Source organism: Camelus bactrianus, chromosome 9 (assembly GCF_048773025.1).
Source record: "Camelus bactrianus isolate YW-2024 breed Bactrian camel chromosome 9, ASM4877302v1, whole genome shotgun sequence".
Classification (NCBI taxonomy): Eukaryota; Metazoa; Chordata; class Mammalia; order Artiodactyla; family Camelidae; genus Camelus; species Camelus bactrianus.
In genome coordinates this window covers 33,372,707-33,397,782 of record NC_133547.1, presented here as the reverse complement: position 1 = coordinate 33,397,782, position 25,076 = coordinate 33,372,707, and the positions used below count along the sequence as shown (strand labels likewise).

The window sequence follows — 25,076 nt, the reverse complement described above, 5'->3', positions numbered from 1 at the left end:
AAGCTTACACATCCTGCTTGGATGTCTAATTAGGCATCTCACATTTCCTTCTTCTTTGCCTGCTCCTGGAGTCTTCCCATCTCACTGAATGGCCATTCTGTTCAGAGACCTCCAGTGGCTTCTCACCTCACTCCAAATCAAAGGCAAAATAGCTGCAATGGCCTCCATGGCTCTGCGCTGGTGCTGCTCTGTGTGACTGGGACCCACGTTAGGCCTTGGCTGTTGTACCCGGGCCATGCGGCGACAAGTACAGAAGAGGAGCCTGGGGCTTAGAAACTTTCATTGCCCTTTGACACAGTGATTTTATGTCCATTGAACCTAATAATGAGAAATGAGCCTTGTATTTTCTGTCTTTTTATTTCTTTTTTATTGAGTTTCACTTTTAAAATCTTTTTAAAGTTGCCTGCAATGAATTAGAATTTTTTTAAAAAATATTTTTTTCTTCAAATCAAAGACAGATTGAAAAGCATTACTCTTTTGGGGGTGTGGGGGGTGGCAGGCAGGCAATTAGGCTTAATTATTCATTTATTTATTACTGTTCTTTTTAATGGAGGTACCGGGGTTTGAACCCAGGACCTCATGTGTGCTAAGCACCGCACTCTTCCACTGAGATATACCCTCCCTCTGAGAAACATTATTCCTTAAGTCTTAAGAACATGCCCCACCTTCAGCCTGCTCCGTCTGTGACCTCACCTCTCACCTCTCACCCCGGCACCTCCCCCTTGCCAACCCTCTGGTCCGCTAACTCTCCAGTCATGCTTCCCTTCTCTCTTTCTCCAAGTGTTCATGTGGCTTGTGTCTCCACTGCCTTCAGTGAGGACACCTTAGCGAGGCTCTTCCTGCCCACCTGTCAAAAAAAAATGTAGCCTCTGCCCTATTTCCACCTCCTGCCTATAGTCTGTATCCTCGTTCCAAAGCGCTTTCTTTTTCCCTTGGCACTTCTCACTGTCTAGCACAATGTGCACATTTTACTTAATCATCCGTCTCTCCCCATTGAAATGTTAGCTCCAAGGAAGCAAAGGTTGTTGTTTATTTCATTCATTGCTTTATCCCCAGAGTCTAGAAGAGTGCTTGGTACATAGTAGGTGCTCAATAAATATCCACTAAATAGTTGAATCTGAAATGAAATTCACTGTACGTGTGGAAATTACACAGGGGACAGGAAATACCTTTGGAGAATCTCTGGAAACTTGAAACACGTACTCACAAAGGCGGGAAAAGTAGGAGCTGGCATTTGGGACATCCACCTCCTCCGGGTTATCAGGAGGGGATCTACCTAATCTTTCGCTGTTGCTGCTGCTGGAGCTTGCTCTGAGCAAGTGAAGGCTGACTCTTTGTTCTTTTCCTTACCCGTAGGCCCTCCCCCGATTTAACGAGAAAGGAGACGTATATAAGGCTCAGATAATGAATGTGAGCTGGTCAGCCGACCACAGAATTATTGATGGCGCCACAGTGTCACGCTTCTCTAATTTGTGGAAATCCTACTTAGAAAACCCAGCTTTTATGCTGCTAGATCTGAAGTGAAGATGGACAAGATGTCCTTGAACTTTCTGAGCCTCCAAAGAGTCTGCAGGGCCCAGCTGTGCAGCACGTGTTCTTCACTGCAGTTCGTATTATTCGTGATTTGTAACGTGTATAAGGTTCTGAGGCCCAGTATTTATCCCTATTCTGTTAGACTTTTTACTGAAGATGGATAATGGTGAAATCATTCTCCCGGGGCTGTCACATTTTATAGGTCAGAGTACAACTTTTTAATATGTCTGAGGTCTTCGTGTCAATGGATTGAAACTGGCAAGAACAACAAAATGAATATTACTAAAACACAGATACTCATATACAGTATTTGCCCTATTTCTTTCTGTTTTTATTTTAAACAAACTCTTAATGAAACTTTGCCATTACACTTAGTTGGGAAAAGGAATTTATGTACAAAAACTTTTCTATGTCCCCACAATAATGCAAATTGTTGTGCAAAGTAAGTGCAATTATACTTTTAAGATATCCAGGAGTATGTTGCTTTGTAGAGATTATCTTCTGTAAATGTCTTATTTGTATAAGTTAATATCTTTTAGAAGAGAAAATTATAAGCTAATCTTAAAAATTCCCAATTATAGTTTTATAACTAGTAAGGCCACGGAAGGTGTTTGCTTAAAATGGATACACTTGTAGAATTTTGGTGATGTTTTGGTGTTTTATTGGGAAAAACCTTACCTTTGCAGCCTCGCTTCATGAGGAGGTTACTGTAAGCATAGCGGCCGCTGAGGTTGTCTTACGTTCAGAAGCCCACTGCCTTTCAACCTTTTTGTTTTTTTTAACTTTCTTGATCTTCAGCTAAAAAATAGGACGGGTTAAGAAGTTACCGTCTATTCTGTTCCCCGTATGGGCAGAACTACCCTTTAGTAGTTATGGGTAGTTATGGATACACTAAAAGAAAATAATGAATTTTGTACAGAAATAAAGGGTTCCTCATGATCATTTTGTTAGAGGCCCACTTGAAATCAGAAATAGCATCAAGATGAATTTAATCCAACATTTTGATTTACATTCAGAAATTCAGTCTGTTTCTAATATTGTGTAATTGAATAATGTATATCCAAGTGAAGTTTTATGGCAGAAAAGGAAGTCTTTTCACTGTCTACTTGACTTTCTCAAAATGGAAATGGTGCATAAATTACAAAGTAATGGGTCAAATGATGGTTATTTTTAAAATTCAGATAATATGAAAAGTTACAAATAAAATAAAATCGTCCATCATCCTACCACTAATCCTACCACTACTTAACATTTTGATCAAGGTATCTGTATACATAGCTATTCTTTTTATAAAAATGGGATCATACTGTATCTGCTATTTTATATAATTTGATTTTTTTAATTTAACATATTATGAATCAATAAACTGTTCTACATTATCATACTTTTAAATGGCTCCATGGTATTCTACTATTTGCATTTATTATTTTATCTAAATATTAAACATCTACTGTATACCAAGCGTGGTGCTAAGCACTGGGTACAAAATGCGCATCCTTGTGGCCACTGTCTTCATTGGGCTTACAGTCTAGAGGGGAGACAGATATTTAATAATCATAAAAATAAAAATATAATTAATCTCTAAGTAGGAAAAAAACAGGGTGCCATGAAAGCAGCGAGTAGAGGTTACTGATCCTGCCTGGAACTGAGGAGAGGAGGTACTATAATTTAACCAATTGATGACATCTACAGAATTTTAAATGAAGATCGACATGATCAGTAAAAATTTCCCTCTCGTTTAAAATGTGAAAACTAGGAGAAAACGAAACTTGAAATGAGTATGTAGTATGTTCCCCCGAAAGTCCAACATCATTGGCTCAAAATAAACCCAGATCCCTGCCATTACCACCTTCTCTTTTGTCTCATCCTTTTGAGAATTCAGCAAAGGATTTGCTTCCCATTGTGTGTTGGACCTTTAAGATGGGAGGGTCCCCTGGAAGGGACAAGGGGGTCAGGAGCACAGCCAAATGCCCCAGCCATTCTTCACAGTATCTGTCCCACATCTTTTCTGATGATTTGAAGCACCGATACAAACATCTCCCAGCCCTGTCATACTAAGCAGAGAACTTCACCTTCTATCTCCAGAGAAGACAAGGTGATTCAACCTGAGGGTCCTTAATGTCTCCTTTCGTGTCTTCCTCACACCCAGAACTAGGTAGGGTTCCCTTGGCACACTAATTAAGACTAATTTCCAGTTCTTCATGGAGAAGGTGTTGGAGACTCAGAACTCTCTAAATTTAAATTTTTTATTGTTAATAAATGTGGTGGCATAACGTTGTCCATAGAACCATTTCCTTTGCCTTCTGGGCACACGGTTAAATATTTTCCAGCTTAGTCTGCAGTTAAGTAGGGTCATGTGATTTATTTCTAGCCATTAGAATATGGGTGGAAGTGATGTAGGTCATTTCCAGATGTGGCCCATTCAACCTCCCAAGAACTCCAAACACTCTATTTCATCTCCATAGCAACCTTGAGGCCTGCATGTTGATGGCAGTCACACAAGGTGGGAGGCACCAGTATTTCCAAACGAGTAGGTGGAGCAAAGCCCCACTCCCTGAGATTAATCTCAAAATAGTACCCTAACTCTGAGCTGTCCAGTGCTATAGCCACTACCCAAAGGTGACTATTCAAATTTAAATTTTAATTATTGTGCCTATTGAACAATCGAAATGTGGCTAGTGTAATTCAGAAAATGAATTTTAACTTTATTTAATTGTAATAAATTTAAATGTAAATAGCCACGTGTGGCTAGTGGCTACCATGTTGGACATTGCAGATATAAGAATATTTCCATCATCACAGAAAATTCTGTTGGATAGTGCTGCTCTAACTGATAAAATGTGGAGAGAACTGTTCTTATTTTTTAAATAATCACTAGCACAAAAAAACCCAAACCAAAACAAAACTTCCCTACCTCTCTCTGAGCTAAATTCCCTCTTCCTAAAAGAAGACTCACAACCCTCCTTTGTCACAAGCTTCCCTTCCTGCTCCTCCCTGCCTTTGCCTGACGAGTTCAGTTTGAATTGCACGGGTGGACTTGAACTCACAGCCTGGATTCCTTCCCCGCTGTTCGCCTGTCATCACAGTGTGCTTGGCAAAAGGCTTGGTCACATCTCTCTCCCAAATGTCTCCTAATAGTTCTTTCCAGAGCCACCTTTCTCCTGAGCTCTATGCAGCTCATCTTCAGTCTTTAGCGTCTCAAGTTCACCACATGTTTCAGTGATGTCTCATCAGACAGACCAAGTCAACTCTGAACTATTTATGCCAAACCTGAGATGGTTCTTGTTACCTTTGGCATCCCATCAAAATAACCACATTTTTATGGGACAGAAGGCAATATTATTTAGGCGAACACTGAACATGACTCGTTGATGTTCACAAGCTCAGAATTAAACAGAAATAAATTCATTATGAGGTGGTCCCAGTATTGAGCAGAAAGGCTTCAACCAGAAACTAATTTGTGTGCTAATCAAGAACCCTGTGAGAGAACTCTAGTCCAGCTTGCTAAAACTGAGCAGAAGAATTTGGAGGCAGTCCAGAGGAGCCACAAAAACAAGCCTGACATGCATCACTGCAGTTCTGTTATGAAGAGGACATCTATATCAGGCTTTTACTGAGCACTATGAGGAATGTTGCAACGCAAAGCATGGGGAACAGCTGTTGTGGGTCTTAACAAGAGCCAGGACAGGGGAGATGAGAGCAGGTGGGAGATCGAGAATTTAGCTTAGATGCAGGGGGAATGGCAGGACAGCCGAAGAAGGGTTCGTTCTCATCTCAGGCTGAGGAGGGGGCAGTCTCGGGCAATAGGCGGCACAGTGCCCCTACCCACCCACATTCCTAGAGGAACCATCAGACTGTATTCAACCTGTGATAAACTATTAACTTGAAGTTTGCTGCAAGAATCCTCTAAATATGTGGTAGATAGCTCTAAAAATATGGTAAAAAGGAAAGTAAAGAAAAGAAAGTTTGTAAAGTCTGTACAAAAGTTGCAAGCGTGCAATCATCTGGAAAAACCTAGCGACTTAATTTCCTGGAGCAATGCAGCCAGAGTTCAAACTGCAGTAACCGAGGTAAGTCAGGGCAATGGTAAGTGTAATTAAATAATTGGAAACTGCTGGCATGAATATAAATCTGAACATGACTAACAGTTTGAAATATTAGATATTCAGATTTTACAGAGAACAGTCAGTCGCCAGGCTAAGCCATCACACTAACCACTCTGCAAACCAAGGGCTTTACAAATCACATCAGAACCTGGCCTTGGTCCCGTTGTGTTTTTGGCCCAAGATTAAAAGGCCCCCCCCCCCCGTTGGTTCAAACGTTGCTTGGACAGACAGAGCAGGACAAACTGTCAGAGAGTTGGCGTAATTTTTTAAAATCACCACTGTCATTGACTGCACTTGTTTCTCACATATGTTCATGAATCTTAAAAATATTGCTATCAAAGACGGGGAGGGTATAGTTCAGTGGTAGAGTGCATGCTTAGCATGCGCGAGGTCCTAGGTTCAATCCCCAGTACCTCCATTAAAATAAATAAGTAAACAAATAAATTTAGTTAACTCCCCCAAAACAAAAGACAATAATAAATAAATAAAAATTTAAAAATATATATATATTGCTATCTAAATGCAATGCATTCCAATTTCAATACGATGGTATTACTTCCGTAAGATGTTTCTTTTTGGTTTGTAATACTTTCTAAATACAATAAAAATTCTCACAACTTCCATCTTTATTAAATATTAGGGGTTCTGCATAGTATTTGTGGATATGTGAAGAAACAATTTTTGTTGTGGCCTTTTGAAATGTATACAGTGTATCCTCAAAAGTTGGATCAATATCCTAGAAACAAGGTATCATGTAATTCATAAAAAATTATGTTGTGAAAGAGTTTAAAATGCAGTGTATTTCTGTAGAACTAAAAAGTAGTGCATAAAAATTAAAGCAGAAGAAGTGTCTTTTAAATTTGCTATGTGGCCAAAAATACCTCATGCACCATATAGGAAGGCAGTGCAAATTTTTGTGTCACTATTTGGTGGCTATGGGAGGGGTATTGCTTTTTCTTTTGAAGCAAGACTATAATGGCTTTTATTCTGTGTTCATCTGATTTTAGGTTTTAATTGCCCCAGGAAATTGCACAATATTAATTCCTACTGCTTAGGTCCTGTATTTCATGTGAGAACAATCTTTACATAATTGGAAAAACTGTAGCAACTACTTCACTCATAAGAGAAATGATGTTTTGTTCACTTGTGTTTTGTTTGCTAAATGATGTATTTGTTACTTGGACTCACAGCATGCTTTTTACAAATGAAGACTTTAAAATCATTTCCAATGACCTTTTAATTTTTAGCCTATTTCCAGTAGGCTATAGAATTAATGGTTTTCGTATAAAATTTTCTTGTGTCTCCACCACTGATTGATTTAGGGAAATGGAGTGTGTGTGTGTGTGTGTGTGTGTGTGTCTATCAAAAATGACAGCCAGCACAAAAGTCTCAAGGTCAGAATTACATTTTAAGTTCATCCCTAGTTAAATACATTTTTTGTTGTAAAACATATATTGAATAACAGAAAAAGAAAAGGGAATAATTAGCATGTAAAATGAAATCTTTTTCTTAGCTATTTCAGTAACTTAAATATTTAAGTTATTATAAGATTGCAAATCTGTGGAGTGTGTGGCAGAACTCACGTGAGACTGGCTGAAATCTGAGAGCTTGAGCTCCAGGGGAAAGGCTCTTGGTGTCTAATGGTATTTCCTACCATCTCCTGAGGAAATACCCATTTTGTCTGACCAAGTGCTGCAAGTTAGTATGTAGCTATAATTTTGTAATATAAGTACCAAGATGTGGAGAAGAGGGACAGCCTAATATTTGGCAAGTATGTGGTTTATTATTTGGAACTTTCTCTTGAGGGCGCTCATATGTGTGCATGCACGCACACACACACACACACACACACACAAGCTTTTTTACTGGAACATTTCCACATTAAAGGATACCAGTGTTCCAGAAAGTTCTAAAGCTGAACAAATCAGTTTTAAAGTATTCTTGTTTAAATCTTTCAACTATTTGAAGTGCTTACAGAACCTTCAAATTGCAAGATCGAATTCTTCACATTGAAAAATTATTGATCTGATAAATGAGGGTAAGTCTCATATTTATGTTTCTTGGTTTTCTTGAGTTACATAGTGTTTCTGCTTCAAAGCCATGCAGTCTGACAAATAACTAATAGTGTATCCCAGTCTTCTACCACTGGATTAGGGACTGTGACTAAGATTCTGCCAATCCCATACTTTGATTTAGAAGCAAAGGATGTGAGGACACAGGCTGGGTGGCTGGGGTCCATTTTTGCTGTTGTGGGTACAGAAGAGACAACATACTATAATTCTACCCTGGTAAAGTGGGTTTCACAATGTGGGGGGGTTTCAAACTATGGAGAGGGTGTGCAAAGATTTGGGGCAGCGGTGAATAACAGATATTCATTCTACAAGACTTATTTCTTCTTGATCTCTCTTATCCCCTATTGTCCTCAAATCACCGAAATTGTCTAATCTCCTTCATAAATAGTGCATAAATGTATTCACTTTTTTCCACTCTCCCTGCCATTTCTCTAGTGTAGGTCACTTTAACAACTTCTCAGCTGGTCTCTTTATGCAGTTCCGAGTGTGGGAAATAAGAGGCTAGTTAAGGGAAGGAGAGAAAAGCCTTGAAATTTGTGGGTTTTCTATAAATATTGTCAAATTAAAATTTAACTGTAGACAGTGCCAGAGGCAGAAATACATCTAAATTGTTTCCAAGGGGACAACTTAGTGTTCTTTTTAACTGAAATAGAACTCCTCCCTGAACCTTGATGTTGATTTATGAGCATATTCAAGGCAGCCATGTGTGGGATGGTGCAAACTCTCTGGACAGGGAGGTTAGAGCTGAGATCCTGTGACCTTCTTACCGCTTTCTGTGATCTTAAGCAACCCCATAACTCTCTGATCTTATTCATTATAGAAGCATTAGAGAATTCCTATGGGATAATCTGGGACTTAAAACACCAAAACTGCCCAAGTGCCCAAGTAATGAAACAACTTGTGACCCACGTACATGACAAAATGCTATGGAGCCGTTAGAAAGAATGATGTAACTCTGAATATACTAACATGAAACTATTTCCAAGGTATTCTGAGTGGGGAAAAAACATGGCATGGAACAATGTATATAGTGTGCTGCCCTGTATATGTGTGTACATCCCAGCATGTGTGTGTGCTTTTAAAGACGTATTCATACTTGTAAATTCACAGCCCGTCTTTGGAAGGGCACAGGAGTACCTGGTGATAGTGACTGCCTTCAGGAAGAGAACTAAAAGGCTGGACGTGAGGGGAATTCAGTATCTTTTGAATTTTGCCCCATGTGCATATATTTCCAATTCAATAAATAGATACATATATATTTGTTAAAGAACCAGGAACTAGCTCCTATCTATGAAGTCTGAGGAGCTAAAGGTTGAGAGATAATTAAATTTGAAGCGTGGATGCAGTGGAAGCTTGGGGCTCCTCTGTTACCCACATCTATCCACACCTTCATTTTTTTTTTCTGACACAGTTGCACATTTAATTTAAATATTTAAGTATCTGAGGGGGAGGGTAAACTCAAGTGGTAGAGTGAGTGCTTAGCATGCACAAAGTCCTGGGTTCAATTCCCAGTACCTCCATTTTAAAAAAAATTTAAAAATAGTAAATAAATAAACCTAGTTACCTCCCCTCACACACACACACACACACACGCAATATATATATATATAAACCTAATTTCCTCCAAAAAAACCTTAAAAATTATTTAAATATCTCTGGCTTACTAGGTAGGGTTTTTGTTATACACATCTGCTTATTTCCAAACTTCTTGGCTTGGAACAGATTCATTAGATTCTAGTAAACACTCAAAACGTGCAAATCATGAAAAGTGAGGACTTTTCAATAGCAATTACTTTTCAGGAGCTTTGAAATAGTTATGCTGGATGGTTTTATAATGCCTACAGCCCAGCGTTTTGCAGTGCACAGAATGCGCTCACATACATTATCAGTTGATCCTTCGCACAGAAGCTCCATGTGATTTTTGCTATTCTCAGCTTTGTCCATGAACTAAAATTAGAACTGGGCTGACATGTCATTTCACTTGGTTACGGTCTGACTGAGGATTTTAATCATTCGGGGTCACACTGAAAACAATTCTCTCGGCAATCTACTCCTAGCTGATAATCGCTAACTCTGGGCATGTCAGCTTCTGCATCCACCGACCATGGTAAGTGTTTTTCAAAAACATTTTTTTCCCATTCTTCACATATAAATAGACTGCTGTTGGTGCCTTTACTGTGTCTGTATTTGCTGGAATGTTCAAATAAATTTAGAATTGAATTTAGAAGTCTTTTGGGGGTTCATAGACATTATGTAGTTGTCTTCCTCTGGAAGATTGATTTCTCTAGAAGTCAAGAAGCGTTTTGTCTGAGGTTGTATTTCTTTTGCTTCCTTTTGACTCTGCGAAGCTGACTCCCCAGTCATGTCATAGCCATGCTTACTTCACTGCCATGCTGTGTGCTTTTCTCTTACAGAAACCATCCAGGTAGAGAACACAGTCCTACGCTGGAGGCAGAAATACATGTATCACTACTGACTTGTTTTCCTCAAAGGGATATTGGTCACTATTATTGAAAAACGCATGGCTGACCAAAGTTTAATGGCAAATGGGGAAATGAATTAGAAACTGAATAGCTATATACGTGTCTAGTAAAATACACATTTACATTAGATCCTTGGGATTAAAAAAAATTCTATTATTTGATAATACTTAAAACCTGCTTACACCTGGGACAATAAATTGTAGTTGGACTGTGATATACCCAGGGGGTTATATTACCAGCATAAGCACATGCCAAGGTTTCTTGATGGCAAAACGATCTTGCAACTCTGTTCCTGCGTGCATTGTTAAAAATAAGGACCCCCTCCTAATAATTTTCTGTATTGGCAATTATATATTCATCCTGAAATGTTAAACATTTTTCCTTTGTAATACACTCTTCTCCCTCTCTCGGTCTCTTTCTTTCTGTCACACACACATCACACACTTTTAGTTTAAAGAAATCAGTAATTTAGAGATTAATAATGAAAAGCAACATTCTCTACCTCATTTCTATCACCCTAGAAGTAACCATTTTAACTATCTCAGAATTTAGTTTTCAATTGTTATCTCCATAATAATTTTTTTCTTCTCAAAAGCAGTTATGCTGTTTCTTATCAGCTCTATTATCCATGGAGTTTCATTACAAAAGATGATGCTCAGTGGTAAAGTGCATGTTTAGCCTCCACGAGGTTTTGGCTTCAATCCCCAGTACCTCCATTTAAAAAAATTAATCTAAAAAATAAATCATTTTTAAAAAACCTTAATTACCTCCTCCCCCTCAAAAAAGATGATGCTTAAGTTTGCCTACACACCCATAGAGTTAATCCCTATTTTTAACCTCTCTTTTGATTGCCTTTTTGACTTAAAACAAATACTTAAATCTCTATTTCTTATTTTTTTTAATTGAAGCATCATTGGTTTACAATGTTATGTTAATTTCTGGTGTACAGCATAATGATTCAGTTAAACATTTGTATATATGTTCTTTTTCATTATAGGTTATTAACAGATATTGTATATAATTTAGATTTCCCTGATTACTAAATACTCCAGTAAAATTTCCCATGATATGGATGTACTATAATTCACTTGTAGAAAGTTACATTCTTTCCAATCTTCTGCTGTTATGGAGAACACTCTAGTGAAAAACTTTGTAATATGTCATTTTACAATTGAAAATATTTGCAATATAAATTCCTACAAGTGTAAATGTGGCTTTGTGAGTTTAATAGATATTACCAAAATTCTCTCCATAGAGAATCTAACTACATTCTGTCACCTTTAGTGCATGAGTGCCTGTTTCCCTATGCTGTTGCAAATTTCACTTTTTCCTTTCCAAACTTTATACCTTTCTACTTAATTTTCTTGCATTATGGTTTTCCAGTATAATGTTGAATAGAATTTGTAATTATGGACATCTTTGACTTCTTGAATTTTGAAGAAGGAAGTTTAATTAATTGTAAATCAAATTCTTTTATTATTGCTAATCTAATTCGGTAAAAAAAAAATCAATACCATTATTTGTAAAGCGAAGAACGTTCCATCAGACAGATCTACCATAATTTACATAACCATTACCCTATTATTATTTTCCTTTTATTTCAGAGCTTCAGGCCACAATCCTCAGTGTTAGATCTGTCTGCTTGCAATTTATTTTACATAAGAACAAACAATCCCAGTATATTACCACTTGACTGAATCCCAGCTTCTGCAGACAGCATCTAGATTAAGTAGACATCCCAAGATGCCTGCTGATCTTATGTATCTGTTTTATATATATTTTTAATTTTTATTTTTTTTAACATTTTTTATTGAGTTATAGTCATTTTACAATGTTGTGTCAAATTCTCATGTATCTGTTTATTAAACATTTTCCTATAATTGGACATGTAAACTAGTCCCAATTTTTCGTCATTGTGAATTAATAGTAACAAAGGAAGTAGACTTGGCGTCAATTGCCACCTTTATCATTTATTAGGGATGAGACCTTAAATTGCCCACCTTTTTTGGGCTTGGTTTTCTCATCTATATTTTAGAGACGACAAAGGTACTCATGCCTTGGTATTTTTAATATGAGAATTGTTAAGTGAAACGTGGCATGTAAAGTGCATAAAATAGTTTTGGGAATATGGAAAGTGTTCAATAAATATAAGCTGTTATGACCATTAGGGGACTCAATAAATATGCGGAAACACATTGGTTTGGTTTTTTTTTCTCTGTTACAATCAGGTCCTTTCTGAGATGGCATCTGCGATTCAGCTATTCAAAATTTAATGAAGTTAGTGATTCTGTGACGATGTGGAGAAATCATGTCAGAAAATGTGTTTTGTGCTGGCGCTGTCAATGCTGCAAAGGAAGTTTGGGAAGAAAGAATAAAGAAACACAATGAAGACCTGAAGCGAGAGAGGGAATTTCAACAAAAGTATGTGATACCGTGTTTATGATTTTGAATTAGTAAAAATTCCTGACATCATCATTATTGAAAAGAGCATTTATTAAATGCCTTATTATTGAAGTTGATAGGATTATAATTTACTGAAAACCCAAATGTAGCTAAAGGAAACACCTATGTGGCTATGTGATACGAAAAATAATGAATGTCTGTATGTGAAAATAGTAGTTATCCTAGGCCCTCTCAGGAGTCTGTTCAACATTCATCAAGGTCTGATTAGTACCATTCAGTTTGCTTTTCAGAGGGAGCTTGTTCTGCATTACATTGCCTGTGATCTAAGGCAGCATCCGGCAGTAGAAGGTGCTGGAGAGCCCCAGCTGTTTGAACAGCCGGGAGTTCCAGCCAGGTCCCCTGTGGATCACCTGATTCCTCTATCTGGGCTGCACTTAAATCATTTGGCTCCTATTTCCTCTGCCTTATTGACAGTTACCAACTTTCCTAATTGGATATCTCCAAAGTATTCTACTAATCCTGCACGAATAGCTCCCTCCTCGTAACTTCCATAGAGCTCCCTACAATTACCATACATTAGGCCTTTTCCTAAACATTACATGGTCTTGTGTCTTGCAATATATTCAAATATAAGCCATTATGTTGTATACCTAAACGAATATAATGTTATCTGTCAATTACATCTCAATTTAAAAAATGGTCTCATGTCCGTTAGCAAATAACGCAAAATTCAACAAAAAATGGCTTAAGCAATAGGGAAGTCCTGGGGTCAGGCAATTCCAAAGCTTCAATACCTTTAAAAACTGACTCAGCTTCTCTTTATCACCTTCCACAGCTGATCTCAGTGTGTCATTTTGGTCCTAGGGGTAGCTTCGCTCAGTGTCGCAGGATGACTGGTACACTTTCAGGCATCACAGACAGGCATCATTGTGTTATCAGAAGAGTGAGAACTATTTATTTCTGTTTATAACTGTTTCTTCTTTAAGTATGAGAAAATCTTCCTGAGGGCCCCCAGCAAATCTCTCCTTCACATCTCAATGGCCAGAATTGGGTCATTTGTACACTCCTAATGCAGTTACCTTCTAGGGGAATGAGATTATAATGAGGTCTAGACAAATTAAGATTTTTTCCTGGGTTACTGGAAAATAACTGGCTTTCTCCCAGCAAAGAAGAGGGGGAAACATTTATTGATAAGTAACTATTTGTGTCTCCTAACTGTAAAAACAAAAGATCTGGATGAGGAAGTGTCATTTTTCCCGGCCAGTGCCAATGAAGATGATAGTGATGCTGACAATGATAAGGATAGCAGACATTTATTATGTGTTTACTGGACCCTCTGCTAAGTGCTTTATTTGCAGCATCTCATTTAATCCTCTCAACATGCTGAATCGTGGTGTCATGATGAGGATTAGATTGCATTATGAGAGAATGAAAACCATAATAATGGTACCTTAAGCAAGATAAGCTAACTTTTCTGCGTAAGTGATCCAGGGCTGGTGCAGCACTCCACTGAGTCAGACACTCAGGCTTTTATCTTGTTGCTCAACTGTACATGGCTTCCATTCCTAAAGTCACCTCAGGGCTCCAAATACACAGACCAACTGCAGCCATTGAATTTGATTCCAGCCAGCAGGAAGTTGCACACACTACTACTTCTGCTAACATGCCATTGGCCAAAGCTACACATGACCGGTACATAGCTGTAAGGGAGGATGGCTAAATGAAGCCTTGTGCTCAGTTACACTCAGAGGATCTATTACTGGGGAAGAAGAGGAGTAACACATACTGGGGAACAATAAGCAGCCTCTGCCACACATAGGTGACATTATTTTCTCCACTTTAAAGATGGAAAACCTGAGGGACAGGTCCAGGTAACCTGTCAAAAATCACATGCTGATAAATGTGGACCTGGTATTCACTGGTATTCACACCTAAGTAATCTGACCCAGTAAGTGTTACATTCACATCAGGTCTGACATTTCCCTGGATTGGCCGTTTATATGTAAAGCCACTCTTATGAAACCTATTATGTTTATATTATACAATTATGACAAACCTGACTCGAGTGTTCTTAATAAATACTCTCCATTTTCAAAAACAGTGGTCAGAAATCATGAGTCGGTTCTAAACCCCTGAATTTCAGCTATTGAATGTGTCTAGTTAAGAATCATTTCATTTCAGCAGCTTCATGATTTCGCTGTACAAAACAGGCAAGGGGCAAAAAAGGGTAAGGATGTAATCTAATGCTTCTTCTCTCAGCTAAAAGTGACTAAAGAGTTAGCTCAGAAAGTCTCAAGTTTAAACAGAAATTGTCCTCATTGTGTTTTGATGCCAAGCTGCCTTGAGGAAGTCAAGCACTTGGATAAAAGAGAAAGGCTTTAGACTATAAAAAGGTTTCAGAGGAGGTAGAAAACTTCTGTTCCAAACTTGGAAGTATATCAAGCTTAAAATAAGCAGTGTAGGACTCACAGAGCACCAGAGCTAGAAGAGACTGGCGACATTACATGATCCAAACCCGTTGTTTTATAGGTAGGAACCATGGAGATGCGGTATCTCACCCATGGTCGCCAAATTAAGTGATACATTCTGAACTTAGATCATAGTAACTCAGAGCAAGAAAGAATTTATGAATCATTATAGAGATGGAAATAAACTTGTCTAATAATAGCATCACTGTAAACTCACTGAGGACAGAGCATTTTGTATACACAGTGTCCAGCATAATACTTGGCATATAATGGGTGCTTGGTGAATTCTGTAACTGAAGTTAAAGCTTAGGGAATAAGACATGTATTTGCTTTTATCATTAAATCTTGCTCTGAAATCCATGTATCTCAGTGAGTAACAAGTAATTAATAATCTTTATGTCTACTGTTTGAATACTGCTCTATTTTTATTTTTTTAAATATTATTTCTGGGTATGGAGGGGTAATTAGGTTTATTTATTTATTTATTTTTAGAGGAGGTACTGGGGATTCAACCCAGCACCTCGTGGATGCCAAGCATGCGCTCTACCACTTGAGCTATACACCTCTCCCCATGAAGAGCTCTATTTTTAATAAAAAGTGATGTAATTGAACAGATGGTATTATACATTTTGTCTCAGTTAACCACATCTATTGGAAGCCTACCTGCAGTCTAGAGGGCTACATATAGCCGTTGCCACAGTGCACTTGTTAGCAGATGAGTTAACTTTCAGACAAGCAGTGGATGAAAACACGCAGATCTATAGAAATATTTTGCAAACACCAACATATATACACAGCAAATGTTACACTTTTAGAGATACTTGGTTTTCTGTTCATTAAAATAAAATCCTTGTTGAAGATCAGTTAATATGAGAAGTTGCTAAGAATATATATTAACTCTCAGATGTCAAGAGATTTTTGAAAAAATAAATATTCAAATTAATTAAACCTATGTTCTTTGAGGACTGCTTGTATTTCTTTATTATGCATCATTCTAATTCTAATAGGCTAAAAGCGCAAACATTTCAATTCTAAGTTTATTCTTTATTTTTCATACATGAAAACTTTCTAGTCTAGAAATAGAAAACCTCTGCAACCTTTTGCTAGTCATTTTTATAGCTTGATATTATTCTTATGTATGTTTGCAATGAACCAAAAATCAATAGGATGTGCTCCAGAATGACAAAGTTTTTGTACATTTTTATATCTAAGAAACAAAATCTGGATAAAATGGAATATAGTAATATATAATTTAACTCTGAAGTTGAACTACATAATTTGCAAGTCATTAAAAATTTTTTATTAAATATCTATGGATTCAATATTTAATAAATGCAAGTGAAAACAATGAAGTACCACTTCATACCTACTAGGACAGCTGTGATCAAAAAGATGGACAGAGGTGGATCAGAACCCTCATAAACTGCTGGTGGGAAGGTAAATGATGAAAGCGATTTGGACACAATTTGGCAGTTCTTAAAAAAGTTAAACATAGAGTTATGAAAAGACTCAGCAATTGTACTCCTAGGAACTCAAGAGAAACAAAGTCATATGTCTACACAAAAATTTGTACACGAATGTTCATAGCAGCACTATTCAACAGTAATTAAAAAATGGAATTAACCCGAACGTCCATCAGTTGATTAGTGGATAAACAAAATCTGGTATATCCATGCAGTAGAATATTACTCTTCTATAAAAAGGAATAAAGCACTGACACATGTGGTAGCATGCATAAACTCTGGGAAAAACTATGTTGTGTGAAAGAAGCCAGACATAAAAGACCACATATTATATAATCCTCTTCATCTGAAATGTTCAGAATAGGCAAATCCATACAGATAGAAAGTAGATTAGTGGTTGCCAGGGGCTGGGGGAGGGAGGAATGGGGAGTGATTGCTAATGGCTATGGGGTTTCTTTTTTGAGTGATGAAAATGTTTTGGATCAGATAGTGATGATGGTTGCATAGCTCTGTAAATGTACAAAAAAAAATTGTATGCTTAAAAGGATTAATTTTACAGTATGTGAATCATACCTCAATAAAACTTATAAAAACTTATGAAGAGTTATACTTTTCAAAAACTTAAAAATAGGGCATTTATGATACCAAGCACATTTGTAATTCTTGCAAAATAAATTCTTGTCTGATTTTCACATACTATCAATCGAATGGTTATTGTTGATGGGTCTCTTTTTCATATAAAACTGAATGTTACCTATGTCTTTTACCTGTGAACTAAAATGATTTCCTGGTCTCCAAGGCTAGTGCGGATCTGGGAAGAACGAGTAAGCTTAACCAAGCTAAGAGAAAAGGTCTCCAAGGAAGATGGAAGACTTGTTTTGAAGATAGAAAAAGAGGAATGGAAGGTAACTTTATAGAAGTAATATTTGATTTTCTACATTTCGCATTTTGTGGGAGAGTTGAGAGAATGATTCTGAGGCTGTGTGCTTAAGACTGGAATAGTTACAGGAATTCTAATTTTAATAACACACCAAATGAATCTGGGCAACATAAGCAACTGAAAACATAACTTCAAACATTGTTTTTTGCAAAAATTCGACCAATGTGCTTCAATTCTGCCTAAACTTAAGTCATTCGTAAAACTTCTACTAATCCTTCTGATAAGTATTTTCCATAAAAAGATGATCATCTGCTTAACAAAAATCATATAGATTTTCCAAAGCAAATGCTCAGTTAAAACTTCAGTTAAAATTGAAATGTATTATTAATTTTTTCCCATGTCCATGACCTTACTCATATTCTCTCTGTCTCTGTCTCTCTCTCTTTCTCTCTCTCTCTCTCTCTCTCTCTTTCTCTCTCTCTCTCACACACACACACACACACACACAGACACACAGAGTTGCTCAGTTACATTAGGCCTACTCTAATTTTGACATGGGCATCTTCTATCCCTTGGGTCAGTGTCTGTTTTCATACATACAGGTATATTTAGCTTGGGGGTTAAATCCTTTATTTTATCTTTTGGCTATTTTAGGCTGAAAAAGAAAAGGCATAGAGTTCAGAATAGTTGAAATTCTTAAAATTCTTAAATAAAAAGAAAATCCTCTTTTAAAACCTTTTACAAATTATTTCAAAACATAAAGGGAAGTTTGGATGGTTGATTAAAATGGTCTTTCCATTTATGATTTCAATTAACCACCATATTCTCATTTGCAATAACATATGTACTCTAGCAAAGACTAATATAAAAGAATCTTTAGAACACAGCTCTGTGTGTGTGCACTCTTGAGCAAAATACATTATTTTTGTTTAAGCTATTATGATTTGGGTTTGAAGGTTTAGCACCCCCCAAAATAGTAAAGGTCTTAAAACACAGAAGTAGTCAAAAGCATTTGCAAGTATAACCCATTAAAGAAAAATATTCCTAAGTTCTTTTACAAATCAAATGATATCTCTACAATCATATTTCAGTGTGACATGATACTAAAATAATCTTAAGGTAATATAGTAAGTCTGTCATTTCTTTTACTTGAGTTTAGACCCTCCCTTCTTCTCTACTGAAACTGAGTCAGCTACAGGAATGGCAACTTCATAGAACTGGTTTGCTGAAAATTCCCGAATTCATCGGAAGATTCCAGAATCTTACTGTGTTAGATTTATCTCGAAACACAATTTCAGAGATACCTCGAGGAATTGGTAAGGAAGGCAGGTTTTATTCCTGCTTTTTACTGAGAATTTTTTTTGGATACATGGAATGAAGATCTCATCTTTACAAAGCCCTAAATCTTGAGAAAATTTTAAACATTTAATCTAAACGGAAACTTCCAGGAGATCCAACCTTCTGGATTTACTGAGGTGATTCAAGATGAGATTTCAATGCAAGAGAAGTCTCTTTAGAAATAACATTGTGTAGATCCTGGAAACAATATTGCCAGTTCAGTTATTCCTCCTGGAAGGGAACAGGATGAAGACAAGAAAGAGAATGAGAAAAAATTTCTTAAATGAGAAAAAAATAAATCCCCAAATGGGAAATTGGTCAGGATATAGTATAGATAAAACAGAATGAAAAGAAATATGTTTGCCTATAGCACTGATAAATCGCCTGCTCCTTATCTGGAGAAGGGGCAGGACACATACTAGGAAAAGGGAGGAGCCTAAGAAGTGTGAATTTGCCAATATGAAGCTGGCGAGTAAGTTAAAATACTCAATAACTAGAAACACTATTTTATATCCATCTGCTCTCTATTGTGTATTATTATTTGTAGGACTGCTCACCAGACTTCAGGAACTGATTCTTAGTTACAACAGGATCAAGACTGTCCCCAAGGAGCTAAGTAACTGTGCCAGCTTGGAGAAACTAGAACTTGCTGTTAACAGAGATATATGTGAGCTTCCACAAGAGGTTAGAATGATATAAATGTCTATGTTACTTTCCATCTACTACTGGTTTACCTCTCCTCTGTGTGGTCATTAAAAATAACACTCATGAAGAAATGCTATAAATTTTATTTCAGAAAATAATATTTTTAGTGAAAACATTTCATGCTATTAAAAAGCATGTTTTTAGTTAGAGAAAGATCTATTTAGCATAAAATTTATTTCTATTATTGTTTTGACTAGACTGTGATCTCCTTGAAGGCCAGAGTGAGAGTCTTACTTAGTTCTCTTCCCAGAACCGAAGGCACAGCCTAGGTTGTGATTGTTCCCTGATGCTTACTGAATGAGTACATGATTAACATAAAGCTCAGACAATGTGGGGGTAGAAAAACTCTTTTATTAGTTGGTTTTTATAAGGTGATCAGTTTTTGAGAACAAGTAAAGTGATGACATGAGTTCCTCAGTTTAGAAGTGTTTCTTTGCCAGCTTCCTAGGTTCTACCAAGTAAAAACCAGGCAGTGGACTTGGAAAGCCTTTAAACCTTGATTTGGCATGATGTCTTGTAATTGGTAAAACCAAACTGATCATAGAAATATAGACATTTATATTACTTTTCAAGCATATTTAATCAGTAAAAGAAATTTCCAAGTTACTTTGCCTTGAAAACAATGACTTTGCAAAATAAAAGAATAATAAAACTCAAAATAAAATAGACTATTCCCTTCCCCCACTGTATCTTGGTAAGAATGTCACTTTTTTCCCCCAGACCAGTAAACATGTACCAATAATTGTTACTCTTGCAAGTAAAACATACTTTCTATACCCATATCCATTTCTTATAATAGTTCAATTTAGTGAAATGTATATACTTGCTTATGATGAAAATCATGATCACAGGGATATTTTATTTATACCTAAAAGAGGGCCAATAAATGTTTTATTTCTAATTTCTAATTCTGTGATTTTGTTTCTAGCTTTGGTTCTGTCACTAAAAAGCTGTGTGAACTTGGACATGCCTATTTACCTGTCTTTACCGTAATGTCTTCACTTAAAGAAATAGGTTTTACAGGAACAAATACTGAACTGAGATCTTGAGCCTGGAATTATTTCCAAGGTGTGACCTTGAACACACCACTTTACAGAGCTAGGTCTCAGTTTTCACATATGCAAAATTAAGACTTAGATTATCACGGTTTTAATATCTTTTTTTCAATCTTCTAAAATCAAAGGGTTCTAGTACCACTGAGAAACCTACAAAGGGAGGCATCTCTCAGCCATTAAACTGCACACATTGTAACACACAAACATATTTTTGTTAATGTAAAAACGATCTTTTTATTCTGAATCATTTGAAAAATTTAAAGGTCTGATGACAGATTTTGAGAGAGTGCTTTATTCATTACTTGAATTCTAAAGCTGGGGAACCACCTACTAAATGGAAAAACTGATCTTTTTCCATTGCCCATAAAGCATTGTTTTGTGCATTTTTTTTTTTTTATGTGTTAAAGTTGTAGAATGAAATTGAATGTGCCGGGCTAAATGGAGTTTTTTGTAAGAGTTAACTAAATTCTTACATTGTGAAACTCTCACCACAGAAGAATGAGAAATTTAGAAATTTTGTGGCTTTAGGTCCACAAAAACCTGAATGCACACTATAGCAGCATCATTTCTAGTTACATGGCCTCTCTAAACCATTTTGTCCTTAAAATGGAAATAAGCTACTCACCTTATAAAGCTGGTGAATAAACTAGAGCTGTCTGCATCAACATGAATATACTTAAAAACTGATATTGAGAGAAAAAAAAGCAAGTTAAAGAAAGACAAGCACAATATCACCATCTTTAAATAAAATTTTGAAACATATAAAAATACTAAATTCCATTTATGGAAAATATATAATAGTAATATGCAAATATATAGAAAAATATGTTTATGAATCATGATAAAAGCATAAAAAATGCACAGGAATAATAAGATACCAAATTCAGAACTGATTTACCTTTCAAGGGGGAGGAGGGAGAAGTACACTGGGGGTGGTCATACCTATATAGTTCTTTCTTAAGTTGAGCACACTGGTGTCGTTATATAGTCTTAATACATTTTTAATTGATGGTTTCATTTAAAAATAGAATTACTGTGAATTCTATGACTGAGATAACATATTTAAAGCATCAGGCACGGGAAATTTAAATAAAGATAACTATTATTCTAAAGTTTGGGTCTTCCCATGAAAATCTCAACTACTAGATAAAAGGAAAATATAACATATGTTTACTCCTAGAAAGAAAAGGAAAAAAAAAAAAAAGCTCCTGCCTGGCAGGTTCAGTAAACCCTGGAACTTGGTTATTTTGGAAGATAAATTTTCTTTGAATAGATTAACTTTCCATGAGGGAGTTTTTCACTTATCTGGAGGTTATTTAGCTTTATTGTTATTTCAAATTTGCTGTGGATTGCTGAGACTAAGTAAATCCCAAGCATCATGTAAACATTTCTTGACGTGAAATACCTCCTTTATCAATGTGTTTTAGTAGTTTACATTGTGGGCATTTACTTTGAAAACCCTTGCCTTCCTCCTCAGCTCAGCAATTTGATAAAGCTGACTCACCTGGATCTGAGCGTGAACCGGTTTACCGCAGTCCCTCCTGCTGTGTTGCGCATGCCTGCCCTCGAGTGGCTTGATATGGGAAGCAACAGACTTCAGCAACTTCCTGATACCATAGAAAGGTAAAATAAATAACTTTTTTTTTTTTTTTTGCTACCAAGAGATGTGTTGAAGCCATCTATGATTAATAAGAAATAATAAGCAAAACAAAGGGGACCCCAAGCATAGTCAATCACAATAGATCCATTTAGTTATAAATAATGTATGCCACTTCTTAACAGAATATTTTCATTTATTCCAAATAAGAAAAAGAGCTTTGGGAGAGAAAAACTGGCTACCTGACTTTAACAAATTTACAACAGGCCACAACAATAACATTGCTTAGTACCTGCCAGGTACTTCTGTGGACTTTACAAACGGATGAGGAAACTAATGTAGAGATCTATGTTAGTTTCCTCATCCGTTTGTAAAGTGCAAACTAGGATTTGAACCTAGGCACCCTGGTCCCAGAGTCCAAGCTGTTAACCATCACGCATACTTGTCTTGCCCTAAATGGGCATATTAATAATTTCTCAGTTTTCTCTTGAGACTCTAATTCAGATTAGATAACATTTTAGCGGTTCTTCTGCAAGAAATCCTATGAGAATAGTGAAGACTTCCAGAATTGATTTCATTTCTACTACTACATGGTGACAGCTGTACTGTAGATAGAGATTAACTCCCTGATACAGTTTCCCTAAAATCAGGTAATGTGAAGTCAGTTAACTCAATAGGTATACTGGTTAAAGGTGATGTTGTACAAGAGGACATTTAAAAAAACTTTAGGTTAATAAGAACCAGGGTTATGTGGTTAATCACAGAAACCTCTTTTAATTCTTCAGGATGCAAAGTCTACATACATTATGGCTGCAACGGAATGAAATAACATGCTTGCCAGAAACAATCAGCAATATGAAAAATCTGAGCACTCTTGTCCTCAGCAACAATAAGCTGCAAGATATTCCAGTGTGTATGGAAGAGATGACCAATCTGAGGTGACAGTTGTAGACCCAAAGTTGACATGTCCCTTTCTGGCTGCAGAACAAAGTAATACAGAGAACTTGTTGTTAACAGATTTGAGTTCTCATTCTCATCAACGAATACATTCAAAAATCTTCTCTAACTCTGAAATTCCATAATTTATAAATAGGATTCATATAACACTAGTCTAAATTATTCAAGAAAGAATCCTTGAAACTGAAACAGTACTGGGATTTATCAGCTTTAAATTACCCTGTGATGGTGACATATTCATGAAAATCATCAGTTTTCATTTTCTTTTTTTTTTCCAAATGGAGGTACTGGGAATCGAACCAAATACCTTGTGCATGCTCAGCATGTGCTCTACCAGCTGAGCTACACCCTCACCCCCATCATTTTATAACTGCTAACAAACTTTATGCACGATATAAAAACTAAAAGCATAAGAACAGTGATTACTTTCCTTCTAAAAAACTACAAATGAACACAGGCAATTATGTTACAGATAGAGTCAATATACCTTTTAATAAGTTAATTACTATCAGACCTCTCAAAAATCTTCCTTCCTCAACTTAATTTCCTGACAGTGAGCATAAGACATTAGAATTCATACCAAATCCTACACCTTTCATAACAAAATCATTCATTTACTTATTCAGCAACTACTGAGTCCTGGACCAGATGGTGAAGATACAATGATAAATAAGACACGATGTATAAAATATGCAGAAACTTTAAGTTCATAGCATTAATTGCATATTTGAGATACATTAGGATTGCTCTTGGAAGTTAAACTGTAGCACATTAAACATATGCTATGGACTAATAACTGCTTTTACAAGCTTGGAAAATAAGTTGTCTAAAGAAAATATTTTTTTCTTTTAGGAAAGAAACTTAAAGATTCTTGGGGTATATCACATCTCACCAAGATGTTCAGTTATTGAAGCCAGTTAAAAAAGAGTAATTTAGTATATTATCATCTGATCTTTCTCCAGGGAAATAAATGTACACTTCTTTGGCACCTATAAAAATACTGTTTTTTGGTGAACTGCCAGGTTTGTCAACTTCCGAGACAACCCGTTGAAACTGGAAGTAACACTTCCTCCCAGTGAAAACACAGACGAGGAAGAGGAACGGGAATTATTCGGCCTTCAGTTTATGCACACTTACATACAGGAGTCACGGAGAGCAGGTATGAGGCTTGTGTATAAATGACACAGGTTAAAAATTCTTTTTGGTAGGAGAGTGTGTATATATATTACTCCTTTGTAGATTTCTCATTCCATCTTAACTTTTCTGTCAAGTGCTGGTCACTTGGTCAATATCGTAGAAAGAAAAAAGGTGAAGTTCACACCTGTTCACAATTTTGATAAGGGCTTGGAGAGAAAGGTTATAAAGATACTGAAAGTTTTTCAAGTAGCGTCAGAAAATAAAATTCTTTGGCCAAGCACTTGAAACAAAACCAAGTGAATGAAGACGGAATTCTTAAAGCCTCACTGCCGCGTTGTCTCAGTTTGTCACATAGATCAGTTTACTCATGAACACTACCTTTGCTACATTTTCTCTTTTTCTACAATCTGCAAATAGTAAAAGAAATATTTTGCCTAGGAACGAAAAAGCATTTTGCGTTGGAATGAAAATTATCAAGAGAAAATAGACTTTGGTAAGGTTTTGCTATATAGATTTCAATCACTTTATCTCTGATAATTTAGGACTAAAACCTTTTCTTCTTTTTTTTAAAAAACAATTAAGGAAGGAACGACAAACTGAGATTAAGGGAAGAGGACAAAGGGCACATAGTTCTCTGTTAATAAAACCAATAAACAGTAGCACAGCAACAGAAAACATGGTTTTACAATTCACTAAAATGTGAAGAGTTTTTGAATTAAAACGTAGAATTTAGTTACATTTTCAAATAGTTACTTTGAAGAATAAGTATAATCTGAGCAAACAATACAAGAATTTTTTTTCAGCTACAGAAATTAATTTTACCATCATCCAATGGATGACGTTTAGGAAATGGTCATTAGGTCTGTTATAGAAAGGTCA

General features: G+C 36.3%; 2 protein-coding genes across 8 annotated transcripts in view; both read left to right on the top strand.

Moving 5' to 3' along the window:
* DBT (dihydrolipoamide branched chain transacylase E2) overlaps positions 1 to 2,925 on the top strand; it is a 39,153-nt gene extending 36,228 nt beyond the window's left edge. For all 5 annotated transcript variants that reach the window (XM_074370040.1, XM_010950447.3, XM_010950448.3 and 2 more), the window contains one exon: positions 1,357 to 2,925. In XM_074370040.1, the coding sequence (XP_074226141.1) occupies positions 1,357 to 1,524 (168 nt within the window). In that variant the 3' untranslated portion in view covers positions 1,525 to 2,925. The remainder of the gene's footprint in view (positions 1 to 1,356) is intronic.
* Positions 2,926 to 5,218: 2,293 nt separating this feature from the next.
* Positions 5,219 to 25,076, top strand: part of LRRC39 (leucine rich repeat containing 39) — a 22,104-nt gene continuing 2,246 nt past the window's right edge. Inside the window, exons 1-8 of one of the 3 annotated variants that reach the window (XM_074370039.1) lie at positions 5,219 to 5,603; positions 12,423 to 12,615; positions 17,328 to 17,433; positions 18,568 to 18,724; positions 19,294 to 19,430; positions 21,984 to 22,129; positions 22,889 to 23,041; positions 24,083 to 24,219. In XM_074370039.1, coding sequence (XP_074226140.1) covers positions 12,503 to 12,615; positions 17,328 to 17,433; positions 18,568 to 18,724; positions 19,294 to 19,430; positions 21,984 to 22,129; positions 22,889 to 23,041; positions 24,083 to 24,219 — 949 coding nt within the window. In that variant the 5' untranslated portion in view covers positions 5,219 to 5,603; positions 12,423 to 12,502. Of the gene's footprint in view, positions 5,604 to 9,662; positions 9,819 to 12,422; positions 12,616 to 17,327; positions 17,434 to 18,567; positions 18,725 to 19,293; positions 19,431 to 21,983; positions 22,130 to 22,888; positions 23,042 to 24,082; positions 24,220 to 25,076 lie in introns of those variants that run through there. The other 2 variants (XM_010950445.3, XM_010950446.3) reach the window with 2 other exon arrangements.